The 17,719-nt window shown below is 46.4% G+C and overlaps 1 protein-coding gene across 14 annotated transcripts in view; it reads left to right on the plus strand.

Moving 5' to 3' along the window:
* The window catches only part of Itsn1 (intersectin 1), a 188,927-nt gene that overhangs the window by 53,916 nt on the left and 117,292 nt on the right, over positions 1–17,719 (plus strand). For 12 of the 14 annotated variants that reach the window (XR_013043866.1, XR_013043867.1, XR_013043869.1 and 9 more), the window contains exons 2-5: positions 52–111; positions 2,664–2,756; positions 3,953–4,016; positions 12,755–12,915. Coding sequence is in view for 10 of the 14 variants with exons in the window: in XM_076549210.1 (XP_076405325.1) it covers positions 84–111; positions 2,664–2,756; positions 3,953–4,016; positions 12,755–12,915 (346 nt within the window). In the remaining 4 variants the exon portion in view is untranslated. Of the gene's footprint in view, positions 1–51; positions 112–2,662; positions 2,774–3,952; positions 4,017–12,754; positions 12,916–17,719 lie in introns of those variants that run through there. The other 2 variants (XM_076549209.1, XM_076549208.1) reach the window with 2 other exon arrangements.

Here is a 17,719-nt window from a genome sequence, read left to right on the forward strand (position 1 = left end):
TTATACAGACCTGAAGTTTTCCTAAACTTACGTATTCCGTTTTAATTACAGGCGTCGATTAGCAAGGTAAACGTAACAGAACCATGGCTCAGTTTCCAACACCTTTTGGTGGTAAGTTTTGAAAATTGATTTCTTAATATAAGTTGGGGCCAGATTTTAAGACTTTTCAATGATGGGATATTTCAGATAAATTAATAGAGTTGAATTGACTGGGGTGTAGCTTAGAGGTAGCGTGCTTGCCAACAACGTGCGTGAAGTCCTGTGTTCAGTCTTCATTGCCACAGAAACAAACCAACATGAATAGAGAAAATTACACAGTCAACCCTCATAGTATGCCTTGGGATGCTTCAGTGACTAGGGACTCCATTTTGTTTCAGTGGGTTGTTTTGAAGTAACTCCAAGACATCTTAACCTTTCATCTCTGAAGGTTTTACTGTGTTTATTTACTAAAAACTAAAGTACACTACTATTACCAAACCTCTAAAACTCATACACGTATCCTACCTATAAAATTCACATTATATGCAGTTCAGACTTCAGGCAGTTTTTCATTATTTTTGTTCAAGTTGAAATCCAGATAAGGTGCACGGGTAGCTGACGCCTCCTCCTTGCTCTCAGACCCCGCCCGTCTCAGCATCTTGCTTACATAGTTTCTTTGTTGAACTGAGTGGATCATGTTATGCTCTTTCATAGCCTGGGTTTGAAGCGTGATGTTTTTTGCTTTACTTTATCCATTTGAAACTCATAAGTCTGGGTACAATGTTTTTCTGGCATGTTATTCATGCGTGCCCTGTTTTCTTGTCATGTTGGAGGTTGAACCCGGGACCTGATGTATGTTAGGCAAGCACCTGTCACCGAGTTGCACCTTAGCCTAGAATCTATTAACAAAGCAAGTTTGCGATGCTAAGGTGATCTTGGCAGGGCTGTGGACACAGCACAAGGTGTGATGCCCTCGTTAGGCCCTACTTTCAATCCCTGGTATTGCCAGAAACCAAAAGGAAATGTAAAGCAGATGTCTTGTGTCAGTTGTAAAGAGAATGAGAAGGCGCCATGTGTCACCCCCTGAGCACACCTATGAAAGTCTCTGGGATTCCAATCAGACTTTTCCAGACCTTCAGTAATTTTTTTGTTACATGGATTTTTGTTTTTTGGTGTACCTTTTTAATGAAGTGTATCATTTCATTTGTTTATTTTTGGCTTTCATTTTGTTGGTAAATATGAAGCTCAACAGGACAGTAAAAGTCCTTTTACTTTGTAGGGCCTCTAGTCTGAGGGGAGAGGTGTCTGTGTCAGAGACCCTTCTGAGTCCTGCGACACAGTGTCTGAGTGGAGCCTGCTGTCACTGTCAGAGCCCACCCTGAGCAGAGGAGAGTGTTAGGTAGAGTGTTACAAGCATGATCACATTGTGTAAAACATGGGCGCTGTATGTTCCCAGGTTGGGGGCAGTGGTTGGCTTTTACAGAGTTTTTTCTCCATCATTTAATGACTTTGGTGAATTATTTTTGGAAGACTGGGGACTAAAGATTCATATTTGTCTGAATTGTGCCTCACTGACGTTGCTTCTGAAAATGACTGTTCTGAAAAAGCATATGTTCTGTGTTTGGTCATTAGTTTTATCAGAATAGCCATTTTTAGAAGCAACTTTAGTGAGGCACAATATAAACATCATATGGTTGACTAGTTTTAACTGTGCCGTTTGGTGATCATTAGTACATTTGCAAAGCTGTACAACCATTACCAGATATTTGAATATTTGCAGAGTCACACAAGATACTGCTTGTGTTGGAGTGCTACCGCCACTACCACCACCACCACCACCACCATCACCATCACCACCACCACTACCACCATCACCACCACCACCATCACCACCACCACCATCACCACCACCACCACCACAGTTACCACCATCTCCACCACTACCATCACCACCATGACCATCACCACCACCATCACCACCATCATCACCACCATCATTACATCATCACTACATCATCACTGCCATCACCACCATCATCACCACCACCACCACCACCACCACCACCACCACCACCTCCACCACCACCACCACCACCACCTCCACCTCCACCACCACCACCACCACCACCATCACCACCACCACCACCTCTACCACCACCTCTACCACCACCACCACCACCACCACCTCCACCACCACCACCACCACCACCTCCACCTCCACCACCACCACCACCACCACCATCACCACCACCACCACCTCTACCACCACCTCTACCACCACCACCACCACCACCACCACCACCACCACCTCCACCACCACCACCACCACCATCACCACCAGTACTGTTATTGCCACCACTACTTTTTTTTAGTGCTCCTCTTAAATTTTCATCACTTTACCGGTGACATTTTAGGCACCTGATGGTAGAGTTTTAATCTTCAGTTACCTTAGTCTGTTTCTTAGTTGTATTGAAATAAATTACTAACTTCTTATGTTTTCATAGAATCAAGTTTCTAGGAAGTATTTGCGCTGTTTTTTAAATTGCTTTGTTCTTCTTTTAGACTTTAGACACATCTTCCAAGGACAGTGGTTTATCGCACCATTTAGAGCATGCCCGAAGAACTTTAAAGTGCTGTGGACATCATGTGTCTGAACATCTGTCTGTCTTGTCTTTGGACCGCAGGTAGCCTGGACATCTGGGCCATAACCGTGGAGGAGAGAGCCAAGCATGACCAGCAGTTCCATAGTCTGAAGCCGATATCCGGATTCATCACTGGTGTGTGGTCCGCCCCTGTGCGTTCTTCCTGAGCAGTACGAAATCTGCCATGTGGAGAAGTGGGCGCGTGTGACCAGTGGGCCTTTAATCCACTTGGCCTCATCCTGAACCTGTGCTTTGGTTACTTGTTTTCGAAATTTTGTTCATCGTCATCGTTGTGTGTGTTGGAGTGGTAGAGAAGGCAGAGGATAGCTTTGTGGGGTCAGGTCTCCCCTGTCTTGCCATGGCTTTCAGCAGTCCAGCTCGGGAGCTCAGGAGCTCGGGCCTCAGGTGTGGACTCTTACCCAGAGCGCTCTCAGGCCCTCGAGACGATGTTCTTAAATTGCTTCTCTTGTAACACCTTCCAACCTTTACAGTAGTCCTCCATGAGTATCCGGCCGCCTGCTGGACAGCTTTCTGAGATCTGGCTGTAGTCAGAGCACTACAGCCTTTAAATGGGGTCAGACCTGTGCCCTGAGACTAAAGTGCTAACCCTTCCTGGCCTGGGAGAGCAGCAGACAGCAGACACTTTCCGAGGGTTTTTTTGCTGTCTTTGAAAGTCCTTTCCTGCTGTTTGGCCACCATTCAGCAGTTCCATGCAGGAAGTGGGAATCTGGGTTTCCTAGGAGGTATTTTTGTGTTTGTTTTATGATAACTCTCCAGTTTACTGATTGGCAGGACTTTTTTCATTGTTGCGGGTTCTGTGTTAGTATCAACAGTGTCAATATTCAGAGTAAAAGCTTTTTATAGAGTTGTTAACTAAGGAGTCCTCTGTGTGTGCTTTGTTCTGTGTTCCTCTCTTATTGTAACAAAATAGCCTGTACATCAGGTGTTAAAACAGAAAGGCTTATATTAGTGTACCGGTTCAGTTCAGGACCGAGGCTTGGCTGATGACCTAAGACTTTTCACTAGGCCCCACCTCCTGAAGTCTCCAGCACCTCGCAGCCGCAGCAGCAGCCTGGGGCGGGTTGGGTGGCTCATCTTGTCTGACCACAGCCTCAAGGGGGTGGCGTCCATCCCAGCAAATGCCCCGTCTTTTCAAGTGTGGAGTTAGGTGTTTGTAATGAATTAGATGTTAGAGACCTCTGACCTTTCCCATGGGGTCATTGGCGTTCTCAGGTACCCAGCTTCCTAAATGATTCTGTAATTTTGCTGTAAGAGGATTTCTGTTCACTGCCGCTCTGCTTCTCCTCAAACCTTCCCCACTTACTTTACAGGTGACCAAGCGAGGAACTTTTTTTTTCAATCTGGGTTACCTCAGCCTGTCTTAGCACAAATATGGTAAGTTGGAATTTCATATGAGCCGAATGTAAAATAAAACACTGTCTATGCTCCATTTGTTTGGAAATGCAGTTTCTTATGTAGAAAGAGAGCGTGCAGGCCTAGCCGAGAACCTCCTGTCACTTCTTCCAGAGACTACTTTTGCAGAGGGCCGCCATTTGAGTGGCCGTGCTGTGCACAAACATTCAGTTGTGACCGAAACATCTGCATGTGGGTAGTTTCCCGCTATTGGTTTGGGCTCCATGCATATCATTCACACTTATTTAAATGCCCCCCATTTCTTCCTTTCTAAAGGAATTAATTATTCTTTATCTTTCACTCTTTGAGACTTAGTAGTAGTTAGAAATGACTGGTGCTTTGTACAGTGTGATCCTCGACCAATGCGAAGTGAGTGCCGACTTCTGTCACAAGAGGAGATGCTCATGAGTGAGCATGAGTCGCACAGGCTGTCAGACAGAGTTTGGGTTCTAGGTTCCCAGCTCTGGGGGGCCATGCTGAATTATGAGGTCCTGTAAGAAAGCCACATTTTCCTCTGGCTCTTACCAGGACTGCACCTCCATTTCCTGAGGGTGTTGGTGTTATGGAGGGCACTTGGTGTAAAGAAAGGACAGAAAATGTAGTCCTAGATGTCGCGCTCTCTGTCTCGGCTGTTGGCAACATATTTTTGCCAGTTTTGACCTCGATTTTTAATGTAGGTAATTGGCATGTTTGTGTTTTGTTGTAAAGTTGAGTGGGTTGACAGAACAACTGTACATGACGGATTTCATGTGTGGCTTGACATATGATATCATGGGCCATTGAAACAAAACCCAGGAAGGTAGGTCTTAGCGTCGGAGACCGGATCTTCCACACAACCGCACTTTCCAGCTAATTACTGAGACATGTAACGCGCACACTGTTGTATCAAATTCGGACTGAAAAGTAACGATGCCAGAGTCCCGGGCTGTATTCGGTTGTCTGCCGTCTTTTTTCCTGTTGTCAGCATTTTGGCAGCCAGTCTCTTTCCTTCTTTCTGCTAGGGAGCTTGCTTCCACCCCGCGCTTGCTTCCCCGCCGCTCTTCCAGTCCTAACTGCTGGTCCACTGGAGCTAGGACGTAAACGGCTCTGGGAGAGAGGAAGCTCGTGTTCAGGGAGTCCATGGCAAGCAGGCCCAGGAGCTGCGTCCACGCAGTTGTGCGTCGGAATCGAGATGCACTTGCGTGACACCTGTTTGGGTGGTTACAGGCTTCTTGTGGGCTGCAGCCTGGCGTGCGGCGCTGTGCCCTCTGTGAAGGCTGTCTCTAGACCCTGCTCTCCAGAGCTCCTCCACTGACTGACGTGTGCTCCTCTGATGATATAGCCGACTTCTGAAGTTTTGCTCATGAAGCGTCTTAGCACCAGGCATGCCCGCACAGGGCTGTGGTGCTGACACTTGAGAGACCAGTGGATCCTGGCTTAGAGGCTAGTGGGAGCCACGGTATGGAACCCCAGCTCAGGGGGAAAAATGCCAAAAACTGCCTTACCTTGGAAGCATGCTGCCCAAATACTCACTGAATTGTATCCCTGTGTACCCTCCCCCCACCTTTTAATTTTTATTTTGGCCTGGTGGTGGTGCACACCTTTTATCTCAGCTTTTGGGAAGCAGAGGCAGGCAGATCTTTGTGAGTTCCAGGCCAGCCTGGTCTACAGAGTGAGTTTCAGGACAGCCAGAGCTACACAGAGAAACCCTGTCTTGAAAATAAAAATAAAAGTAAAATAAAAGAAAAGAAAAGAAGGAGGAGAAGAAGAAAGAAATGTATTTTGATGCGGAGTTCTGATTAGTTGCCCACAGTAGCCTTGAACTTCAGTCTTCCTTCCTCCGCTTCCTAAGTAGCAGAGATTACAGGGCTCTGTCCTTCCTCTCTGCCTCTTCTTCTTAACACCAGGGTGAGGCAGAAATAATTCTAAACAGTTTAATTGCCAAACGATGTCTGCCAATTCCCCGCCTCCCTCCTGGGCGGGGGGCTTCTAGGAGCTGTGTCATCTTCGGCGTTCCATTGTTGGAATCCAGCCGGCATTCCACACTCTAACCTAACTCCTTCAGAGGATTTACCTTTCCTGTGGCTGTCATCGTCTTCACTGGAAATCCTGCTGGGAGACAAGCAGTCCCCAAGTCTGAACAGGCTATAGTTCAAGAGTCCAGGAGCTAGTTAACTGTAATGCAATTTCTACAAAACACCACAATGGCTTTGAGATAGTCAGCTCATTAGCTCTGCAACCACAGACATCTAGGAGACAGGAGACAGGACAGTGAACCCCTACAGATGCAGACCTCTGGGAGACAGGAGACAGGACAGTGAGCTCCTACAGATGCACACATCTGGAAGACAGGAGACAGGACAGTGAGCCTCTACAGATGCAGACCTCTGGGAGACAGGAGACAGGACAGTGAGCCTCTACAGATGCAGACCTCTCTTCCTCCTTAGATCAGTGCCACAGGGATCCCATGTGGCAGAGTCCATCCAGGGAAACACGTGAATATGAGGTTGGAAAGGCTGTTATTCATGACAGTTGTTAAGACTGAGCTTTGAAGAGCTTAAGTACCACTGTGAATTACTCAGTAAATGGGTGTTGGAGCTGGGGCTCAAGGGCAGCTTGCTGCTCCCTGCGCATCATCTCAGCAAGTCTCTTTTCATGAAATTTCAAACTGCTCTTCAGAGATGCTGCACAGGCTCTGAGGTTCAATTCCTGGCACCCACATTGAACTGTTGACAACTGCCTGTAATTCAAGCTCCAAGGGATCTGACACCTCTGGCCTCCAAGGATGCTTAGTACTCATGTGCACACTCACATGCACACATACAATTGAAAATAAAATACATCTGTTCTTAAAAAGTAAAAACCACACTGGGCATGATGCCTCATACTTATAGTCAAAGCATTTTGAAGGTAGAAAAACAGGAGCATCCATAGTTTAATGCCAGCTTGGGCTACATGAGATCAGCCTTAAAAATGAACCCCTGCCCCTCTGGAAACAGACATTTAAACTCTCCATTATGTGGTTAGAGAGATGGCTCAGTGGTTAAGAGCACTTGCCACTCTTCTAGAGGAACTGGGTTCAATTCCCAGCACCCACATGGTGGCTCACAGCTGTTTGTAACTGCAGTTCCAGGGGATCCAATGCCCTCTTCTGACTTCTGAGGGCAGCAGCCATATACATGGTACACACATATCCATGCAAAGAAATACTCATACACAATATATATAATCAATTAATTAATTAAAGTTCTTCATTGAGACTAAAACCCAAAGCCATAACTATATGTCCAGTATGATCCTGCTTTTGCTGTGTTTCCCCTCCTCTTACCTCTTATCTTTGCTCACTCTCTTCCACAGCATCTCCTCCGGAAGCTGCCCCCAGTGTTCCTCCCAGGGCAGGCCTCTCCTTGCCCCAGGACCACTGTGTTAGTCTTCTTCCTGCAGTTGTAGGACCCACCTAACCACTCACTGTCTTGTCATCCTGCAAAAAGATGCTCTTTGCAGTTGTCCAGAGTGGCTCCCTTGCCCCGGAACCCTCTTGCAGTCCCAGCGCCACTTCACGGTGGGGGGTCTGCACCCCGGGGCCTCCAGCATGCTGGACAGAGAGGGCTTTGCCACTGAAACGCAAAGCCAGCCCTTCCCTCTGGGCTTTGTGGTGTCTAATCTGACTTGTTCTAAACAAGAAGACGGCGCTCACACCATAGCAGGTGCACCCAGAGTTAATTTTTTTTAATGAATGAGTAAGCAAACTGGTTTCATTTTTCTTATTGCTTGGCCTTACTTTTGGTTTCATGGGCACCAAATGGCAGATGGATGGCCTGTGACATGTCTATGCGGAGCAGTGACCTCCTGCTCTTCAGGAAGAGCTCCTCAAGGTCTGCAGGTTATTAACAACGTTCTGACAGCAGCAGTGTATGCAGAGAGCCTCCCAGTCTGCTTCTCATTCCATGTTCCCACTCACATCACTGTTTTCTACTGTTGTTTATTATTGTGGTAAAGAGCAGGTACAGAACATAGAATGTTTCCTGTCGGTGTGTAGTTTATTCCTCTTCCTTATATTAAGGGTGAGCTATAAACGCACTTTTATTTTTTTGCTTTTCTCATTTACCGTATCCTGGAAAGCACTTATCCTCCGTCTTCTCGTTTACATGGTGTCAGGCATGCTTGGTGCTTCTATCCAGTCATCTCCCATGTTTCCGTATTAGGTTGTTACCCGTGTATTGCGATTACTGATAATGTAGTGATTACAGAAAATTCTGTGATGAATAGCTCTTAGCCATGTGTTTTTACGTTGGTGAAAATGTACCTTCAGAGATAATTCATAAGCATACAGTTGCTCGTTCTAAGTAAATGATTATGTGGTTTCCTTGCCACTTAGAGTTGTAGTAATTTTCCCACCAACAGTGTATGAGAGCGGTGTGTGATTTATTTGTATAAATCAAATAAGAAAAGTGTACCATTGGTGTGATAGTTACTTTCCAGTTCCTTTTCTGCGATAAAAAACCATGACAAGGCAACTTAGAGAAGGAAGGGTGTATTTCGTGCTGACAGTAAGAGCCCATCAGTCCCGTCCCACTGGGGAAGCCTGGCAGCCAGCACCAAGCATGGCATCAGCCACAGCTGAGGGCACATATCTAACCACAAGCAGGAAGCAGAGACCTCATCGAGGAGTCTTTGCAACCTCAAAGCCCAACCCCAGTGACACACTTCCTTCAGCAAGGCCACACCTCCTAAGCCTCCCCAGGCAGGGCTGCCAGCTGGGGACCACACATTCAAATGCCAGAGACTATGGGCAGCCTTTATCACTCAGCCACCACACTTGGCATCTGACACCTCTGCTCCTTCCTCACCCTGCCTCCTCTTGATAGGCACCACTTCTGATAGATACATGGCTAATCTCCGATTTATTCCTCAGCCGGTTTCCAGAGTCAACGAGCCACCGGTGCCTGCTGGGCACCTGTTTAGCACACACTCTTACTACTTAAGCTTTACAGATTTGGGGTCACTGTCGTCCAGACTCACGGGTACAGAGTTCACCGGAGAAGTAACTGCAGCAGCAGAGTAAGAAAAGGACGCCAGAGTCTCAGTGTTTGCTTTTTGTCGGAAGCCTTGGGCAGTGGATTGACAGCAATGCTGTAGACAAGCCGCTGGGTTCTGCCGTAGACAAGCCGCTGGGTTCTGCTGTAGACAAGCCGCTGGGTTCTGCCGTAGACAAGCCGCTGGGTTCTGCTGTAGTGTCCGTACCAGGAGGGGAAGGGTAGAGGGCTGAGCTTTGTAGAGTAACGATATTGCCAGAACTGCCTTTGAGTTCTCGTCACTAGGGAGTTTTACTAGTTAAGTTTTGTTAATTGAGGGACAAAATCTTTTTGAGAACTGTAGACTAATGTTAGAACTGTGCTGGGTCCTTGCTTCTGGTTTCTTTCTCCGTGCCTAAGGAAGTGGAAAGGGGTTTAGGAGCACTAAATTATTCTAGTCAAACTCTTACTAAAAAGTCTTCTGTCCCTTAACACATGAATCTCACATTGAATATTTTCAGTTTCCACCAACGACGTTTTCCAGGAGAAGTAGTGTGGGATGGAGGGTGGAAGTCTGCTTGGTTCTTTATTTAAACGTAAATAAAGTATGCACATTGCTGTGAATGGAACTTTTCTCCCCTGTAAAGCATTTAAAATAGCTGAGCATGTTTAAAAATACTTTGCAGAAGAAGAAAAGACTGTCACCTTATTGGTATCTCTTAAATCTGAAAGCTTTTGCAAAATAGAACAACTCATTGGCCGCCAGGTCCTGTCCTGAAGATAGATGCAAACCCAAGCAAGTAGACTTTCACGGTGTGTGAGTTTCACAGCACTTGGACCTGCTTGAGTTTAAGCCAGAGGCATGGGAGAGAATCACGCGATTCTGTCAACATTTTGTTCATTTCAGCAGATGAAGGAAAGCTCATCCTCAGCTGGACAGATGTGGAATAAGATTTGAAAAACAAAACTAGACACAGCACAGGAAGCTTTTCTTCCAGTGGCTCTGGCTCAGCAGCAGAGCTCTCAGACGACACAGAGGAGGCGACAACAGTACCAGTAACTAGTAACCAGTAACAACTAGTACCAGTAACTAGTTAGTGAAGTTAAAGACCCGCCACGTGGCATTTTAGGGCCTGCAATCCTAGCACTTAGGGCTGAAGGAGCAAGAATTTATGGGCATTCTCGATGTAGTGAATTGCAGGCTACCCTGGGCTACTTGCAATCCTGTCTTAAAAGCAAATAAAGTAAGTTAGACTACTTAGCAAAAGTCACTACTAAGAATCGTTCTAACCAGTGAAGTACTGACTCCATTTCTCTACACTCAGAACTAAGTGCAAATGTGTTCAGTAGTGTCTTACCAGGCGAAAAGACTGGTGATAAAGACTGTTAGAAATACTGGGAAAGAGAGGTCATGCCCTTTGTTTTTCTACTGACGTTATTATGTTAGTTATATGCTTAGAAACTGAGTGAGATAATTAAATGTAGCATAAATGACTTAAGAATTTGTGCATGTGTTTGAATCAGGGTCTTTTGATGTAGCAAAAGATGGTCTGGATCTCTTGTTCTCCTGCCTGTTTCCTGAGTGCTTAAAAATAAACACCTAAAAAAATAGAAATTAGAGAAATATGCTTCTTACAAGTCTGGTAAAAATGATAAAATTTCATAGAATATATTTATCAATAAAGTTTCATGAGTTGCATGAAGAAAGTGTGATATAGGAAGAAAATACTGTTTTATTAAAGGAAATGGAAGAATTTGAAAGACGGAAGTATTATTTCCCTTGCTGAGCAAACTACTATGTATATCCAGTACAGAAGAAAACAAGCAAGTGTGTGTGTGTGTGTGTGTGTGTGTGTGTGTGTGTGTGTGTGTGTGTGTGTGTAGTACCTGAATAGGCCAGAAGAGGGCTTCAAATTCCCCCCAAGAACTATAAACAGATAATTGTTAGCAGCTCTGTAGGTGCTGGGAAGTGAACCCGAGTCCCCTGCAAGAGCAGCCAGCAATCTTAAGAGCTGAGCCATCTCTTTAGTGTCTGTGTTTTGTTTCTGTTCATAAGACAGGGTCTTTGACAGCTCCCCAGTGAGGCTAAGATCAGTGGTCAGCCTCCACTTCCCTGCACGAGAATCCAAGTATGCACCACCATCCCTTACCTACTTTTTACACGCCTGCATACCTTTCACATGTGTTGGGCGTGTAAAAGGTTTTCATGCTTATGCTGCAAGCTTGCCCTCTCCAGTCCCGAAAACAGTGTCCCTAAAAAGGAAAAGCAGAGCATGCCGTTGAGCTCCTGAGACGGGATCACGGCACATTGACCTGCTTGTTTCAGGAAAGCTGATCTGGAAATGTCTCACTCCATAAGAACACTGAGAGCATAACAGCTCAGTGTGGTGTGTGTGTGGGGGGGGTGGGGGGTTTCTGACGGTATTGATTGGAAGAAATGTGATGTGATCATGGATAGCACCTCCCCCCATGGAATTACAGTTAGGTTAAAGATTAAAATGTAGCAAGACAAATTAAAGGCTGAAAACTTAAACGCTGATAATATATATTTTGTGTACACAGTGTATAATTTCTATGCAGTGAAGATCCACACAAAATCAGTAGACTAAAATTTTAAAACTCACGTGTCTGCAGCTAAATAGTTAATATGCTGTATATAGTGAATGGCAAGAAAAAGAAGTATGATCCGCCAGGAAATTTGGCAAAGGCGAGAGCAGCAGTTTGCAGGACAGTGAATCTGAGTGAGCAGGAAGCCTAAGAAAGTGAGCGCCGAGGAACACGTGGTTTGTGAGGGTCACGGCTGCAGGAGGACCCAGCTCCTGGGCCAGCCACCATGGAGCTCCTTCCAGCTAGATGATCTTTACCTTCCAAATAACTGCCAATTTCCACGGCCTGTGTCTCTTCTAGAGAGCTTTAGCTTTATTGCAGGGCACGCTTTTTGTTGTGTGTTTTCATCTGTGGGTAAAAGAAGTGAAGTCTAACAAGTGTTTTTCATGTTGCCGTGAGTGTGCGCAGCTGGGTTGGGCAGTGTAACTTCCGGTGCAGATCTGAACCTTTCACTGCTTTTGCTGCCTTTTCCACGGGAGGAAGTGCTCTTGGAAAACTCATTACAAACCACACTTGGCCGTGGATGCTTGAGGATGGTTTGAAACAGCAAGCTCACCCCTAAGCACGGCTTCAGCAGTGAGTGTGCCGGGCAGGGTTCTAAAAGCAGTTAGCTTGAAGAGCTCTCCCGGTGTCGTAGTGTCCCAGAAAAGGATAGTATGCCACGCCATGAAAGTGGAATTTAACTTGGCATCTCTAGAAATAAGACTATTTCCAGATCCATTTTAATAACATTTAATTACAACGTAGTTCATGTAACAAATTTACCTTTTGAAACGACCCTGTGCAGTTCAGTGTCTGTAGAATTGTCATAGAATTGTGTCACCTCCACCCCTGTCTAACTTTAGAACATTCTTTATTCAAATGAAATCTCTTAAAAAGTAACAAGTCTTCAAACTCAGGCTGAAAGACCCTCTGTGTCTCTGTAGGTAAAGACTAGCGGGGTGCAGAATACCGCGTAGTCACCTAAAACGGCCGGCTCCCCCCACCCACCCCAACCCCGTAGCTTTTTTGTTCTCTTTGGGCACAGGAGCCGGTTCTTTGGTCTGCGCCCGAGGGGTGGTGTTGAGAAAGAGTTGGTGGTCCCGGTGGTCCTGAGCCTGTGCTGCGCTTCCTTCGCAGGGCCCTCGCTGACATGAACAACGACGGGAGGATGGACCAGGTGGAGTTCTCCATAGCCATGAAGCTCATCAAGCTGAAGCTCCAAGGCTATCAGCTGCCCTCTGCACTGCCCCCCGTCATGAAGCAGCAGCCGGTCGCTATTTCCAGCGCACCAGCATTCGGTAAGTCTGAACATGAGTCGCTGCCTAGAATTTGCTGTATGTTTTAAAAATGGGTATTTTCCCCCTTCTCCCCTTAGAAATAGTAAAATTCTTGGGTGATTTTATCTTTTTTTTTTTTTTTTTTTTTTTTTTTTAAAAAAAAAGACAGCCTTCAGAAAGATAGTGCTGTCCACGTTGACCCCAAGGGTAAAGACCATCCCAGTGGAGAGGGTCACTCACTCTGGGTTTAAGGAACATGCCTTCATTCTGCTGCTGCGGCGCTGTCTCCTGGCTTTCCACATCCCTTTGGTTTTTCAGAGTCTTTGTTTCTCCTTGTACATAAGTAGTTCCATTGGATTGTGATACCTGTCTTTTTTTTTCTATTTAATTTTTTATTTTTTGAGATCACATTTCCCCCTTCCCTTTCTTTCAAATCCTCTCAGACACCCTTCCTTGCTGTCTTTCACATTCATTCATTGTTTTTTCATTAATTATTGTTAAGTATGTGTGTGTATTCCTAAATATGTAAATCCAACCTACTCAGTCTGTATAATGTTGCTTTATATGTGTGTTTTCAGGGCTGACCACTGGTTAACCAATTGGTATACTCTTCCCTACCCTACAGAGGTGGACTATTCTCCCACTCTCTGCCTTCCTTAGCTCATATAGTTCTTCATGCAGGGTTGAGGACCCCTGTCACCTTTCACTGTAGTATGCCTATTGTTATTGGCCTGCTATTGTTCAGCTCGTGTTTAGGCAGTCATGTTGGGGAGACACCATGGGTGTATCTGCTGACATTTCCTGGAGACACTTTCATGGCAAACCCCTTGATCCTTTGACTCTTACGATCTTTCCGCTCTCCCTTCTGCAGTGATCCCTGAACCTTAAGTGCTGGAGCTGTATTGTAGATGGATCTGTTGGGCCTGGCTCCACAGCTCTGCGTTTTGATTGGTTGTAGTTGTCTGTCATGGTCTCCCTCTGTTGCAGAGAGAAGTTTCCTTGATGACAGTGAAGACTGCACTTACCTGAGGGTAGAAGGACACGTATTTAGATGTGATTAGGAGTTACGCTGGTTTACGCTGGTTTAGGGAAGTGGCAGTTGTAAGTCCTTCACCAGCCCCGGGTAGTTGGCTGCGTTTCCAGTACCAGGCGTGATTTCTCCCTTGCTGAGCGGGTCTTAAATCCCATCAGAGCGCTGCTGGTTACCGCCAATGTGCGCCACCGCTGCACCCTTGTGTCTTGTGCCAGCGTTCATTGTGTTGTTCACAGCGTTGTTGTGGCTGTGGGTGTCAGAGCTGAGGAGGACTGTCGGTCGCTTCCCTCCTTTGGAAACTTGCGCAGTGCCTTCTGGTACCCAAAGGTCAAAAACCTCCCGACACAGCACTGACAAACATTGAAAACAGTCTGTGAGGGACATCACTAGTCAAGTCATAATACTCTGTTGCCGTTCTCAGAGGAAGGTGTGAGCTGGGGGTGATCTTTAGTTTAGTAGAGCAAGGTCTGTGAGAAGAAACACAAAGCTACACGTGAACAAAGACTAGGAGGGGCACAAGTGAACGGTGTCACACCAGCACATGACAGACCCATTTACCTTTGTGTTTGCTGTACTTAGCCGGCAGTCAGCTGGCCTATATACAAGTGGACTTTGCACGGAATCCTTGAAGGTACTTGCAGCTGATTTTGTTAAGGCATGCTTGGTCTTCTTTTGGACTCTTCCGAGAGACCACAATGTGGAGAAAGAATCCATTGAACAATGATGTCCCATTTCTTCTTTTTTCCCTAAATTGTGTGCAGGTTTTTCTTTGTCACTTAATTTCTTTTCTCTTTTTCCTGCTCTGGGAATTTCGGTTTTGTCAGCATTGCTGTTCTTTTTGAGGCATTTCTGGGCTCACTGCTTAGTGTCTTACATCTGTACAGCTCACACTGCTACCAAGGGAACCCTTGCATTGCCGGCCTCAGCCTGGGTCTTCTCACCTGCTTGTCATCACGTAAGCATTTTCACTGAACTGATTTCAGGAAACTAAATAAAGCCTGTGGGCATAAGAGAAGTTAAAAGTACAGGAGTCCATCAGGCTTACTCAAAGAACCGGTCTTGACCGGAATCGAGTTCCACTCTCGGCTCACATGGTGGTCTTCGCCAGCTCATCTTAGCCTTGTAGGCTTTGTTTTGGAGAGGAGGAAAACAGGTTTGTCATGGAGTCTTCTTCGTAAGTGAGGCAGATGAGTCGGGAATGTAGCCCGGTGCTGGGGAGGGGCGGTGTGGTAGGTGGAGAGCGTAGAGAGGGCCGTGGAGTCAAGTGTTGGTGTGGTGCGGCATTAGGAACTGCAGTAAGGGGAGGCACTGCGGTGAGGACCGAGGAGCATGAACGGGAGGGAAAGGAATGGTCACCAGCGCCAGGAAAGGGTCAAGGGGAATGGAGTGAGCTACCGCTTGAGTAGTTGTTCCCGAGAGATGAGGCAAGAGCAGGGGAGGAAAGTCGTGATTGAACTTGACTTGTGGGCATCTCGGTGACCTTCACCACCTGAGTTTGGAACCAGTGCCTGTATGGGGCCAGAGGAGGGCTTGACGGTCAGCTGAGATGCTCTAGCACTGTATAGAAAGGGAAGGAAGGTCCCAGTGGTGCAGGAGAATTCCTAGAATGAAGAATAAGCATCATAGGAAGTGATGGCATCCAGGCTCAGCCTCCAATAAATACATTTCACTAGAAAGTCATTCCTTAACCAACAATCCCAGCCTTGGGAGCAGAGGCAGGAGGATTGCTGTAAGGTCAAGGCCAGCCTGGCCTATGTAGTGAGTTATGGGCCCTTCAGAGATACACAGAGACCCTGTCTCAACAGACAGACAGAATACACTCACTTGATGAGATGAGGTAGGCTTTGCAGTTGGGTTGTATTGCATTTGTTGGTTTGACATGCTGGGGACCAGGCCCTGGATCTTGCCGCCCTAGGCAGGTGTTCTGTCTCAGCTCTGCAGTGGGGTTAAAGCAATGAAGGAGCTTGGGATGGTGGCATGGGCTTGTAATGCCAGCTTCTAGAGGCTAAGACAGGATTGTAAACTCAAGGCCAGCCTAGAAAAACTGATAGAAGAAGAGTTTAACATTTGGAGACTTAAACGATGCTTTTCTAGTTGGTGATTTTTTTAAACAGTTAACTAGTTTTGTGTAGTCTTTTTAGTAACAATTTTGACATACTATTTATTTTAAGATCTTCTTTTTCAGCATTTCTTACTTTCAAGGTTACTTTCATTTCTTTAAGATGAAGAATTTGTAGTTCTAGAGATTGAGGGGTCTTGGAAGTTTGCCAGTGTTATACTTTTGAAAGTCCTGAAGGACTTAGGCGGTCTTTTTTAGCACAACCATCAGGTATCTGCACCTGAATCAGTGTGATGTGTGTTGATACGTGAGACATTAAATGAATCCGCTGCAATGAGATGTGTGGTAAAGTGTTGATGGTGGGTGAGGCCTATAAACCAATCCTCTAGATGTCTGTGAATAGTAAACTTACCCAGGTTGGAAATTCCTTCCATGTGTTGTGCTTTCAATACCTATAAACATTGTTAGTATTGTTTTTCCAAATGAAGAGCTGCCCTTGGCATGTAGCTCAGTAATAAAACATACGGTTAGCATGCTCACAGCACTGGATTCATCCCCTCGTAAGGGTTGCGAGTTTTTCTCATTGTATAGTAATATGGAAACCAGTTGAAAAGTGCAAAAAGAATTGAGAATGTGAAAATTACTGTCCTATCACCTAGGGACAATAACTGTGTTGTTTTTCTTGAGAAAGGATCTTAGTTGTTAGTCCAGGCTCATCTGGAACATACTATGTCACCAGGGCTGGCATCCAACTCCTGGTCCTGCCCCAGCTTCTTGAGGGCTGAGAGAGCCCCAGTTAAGAGGTACAGAAGTCAGGTTGACTGTTAGAAAAGGAGATACAAGGGGGGGTGGGCTTAGTGAGGAGAGCATATGTGTGAGAGCAGGAGTCTGGACCCCCAGAACCCGCTTCAGAGTTGAACAGGTGTTATGGCAACTGTAATCCCAGCACACAGGGAGAGGTAGGACCTCCAGGGCAAGCCAACTGCCAGAGGGTGGGTTTGGGGAGCGGCTGGATCAGGATTCGCCTCTACACACTTGTAAGCACACACATGTACTCACACTTTGCACACGGCACACACACGGAAAGCCAAAGAAAGGAATACAAGCAATATAGCGTGTAAGTCTGTCACAGTGGGGAGCAGAAGGAAGAAATCGTCTGTCTGCTGTAGTTGAGAAAGAGAAGCAGTCAAGGAATTGGTAGACTTTCCTAAGGAACTAGATCCATCCAATCAGAGCACACAGGGGCCTGCAGAAGGCCTAAAGGTCTGGGCAGTCGGGTTTCCACAACCCCTGCTCCAACTGACTCCTCTGGTGTGGGGTCCCGGGTTTAATCTCGGGCGCTGCAAACACACGGAACAGACCCTTTCTGGGGGCAAGCCCGTTCCCAAGGCAGAGTCAGAGACAAGGGAAGGAAGTGCTGAAGAAGTGGGGGCGCGGGGCAGCACCCCGAAAGTCCAGAAAACGGACTCAGTACAAATGGGCAGCAGAGAGGTGGGAGCCGGTCATCCTGCACTGAGTTATTATTAGAAAACACGGCACAGCTGAGGCCCCGCCGCCGCCCCTGCAGGCAGTGATCCCACCGGTTCAGACAAGCCACAGGATGCTGTGCACATGATACAGGTCTTCAGACACCAGCTAAACCAGGATTTAAACATCCCAGTAGCGAGTGGCAGGACTCAGCCAGGAGTGGACAACGAACCTTTAGTCTAGAAACAAAGACGAGACTAGAAGCA

This window comes from Peromyscus maniculatus, chromosome 12, assembly GCF_049852395.1.
Source record: "Peromyscus maniculatus bairdii isolate BWxNUB_F1_BW_parent chromosome 12, HU_Pman_BW_mat_3.1, whole genome shotgun sequence".
Lineage (NCBI taxonomy): Eukaryota > Metazoa > Chordata > Mammalia > Rodentia > Cricetidae > Peromyscus > Peromyscus maniculatus.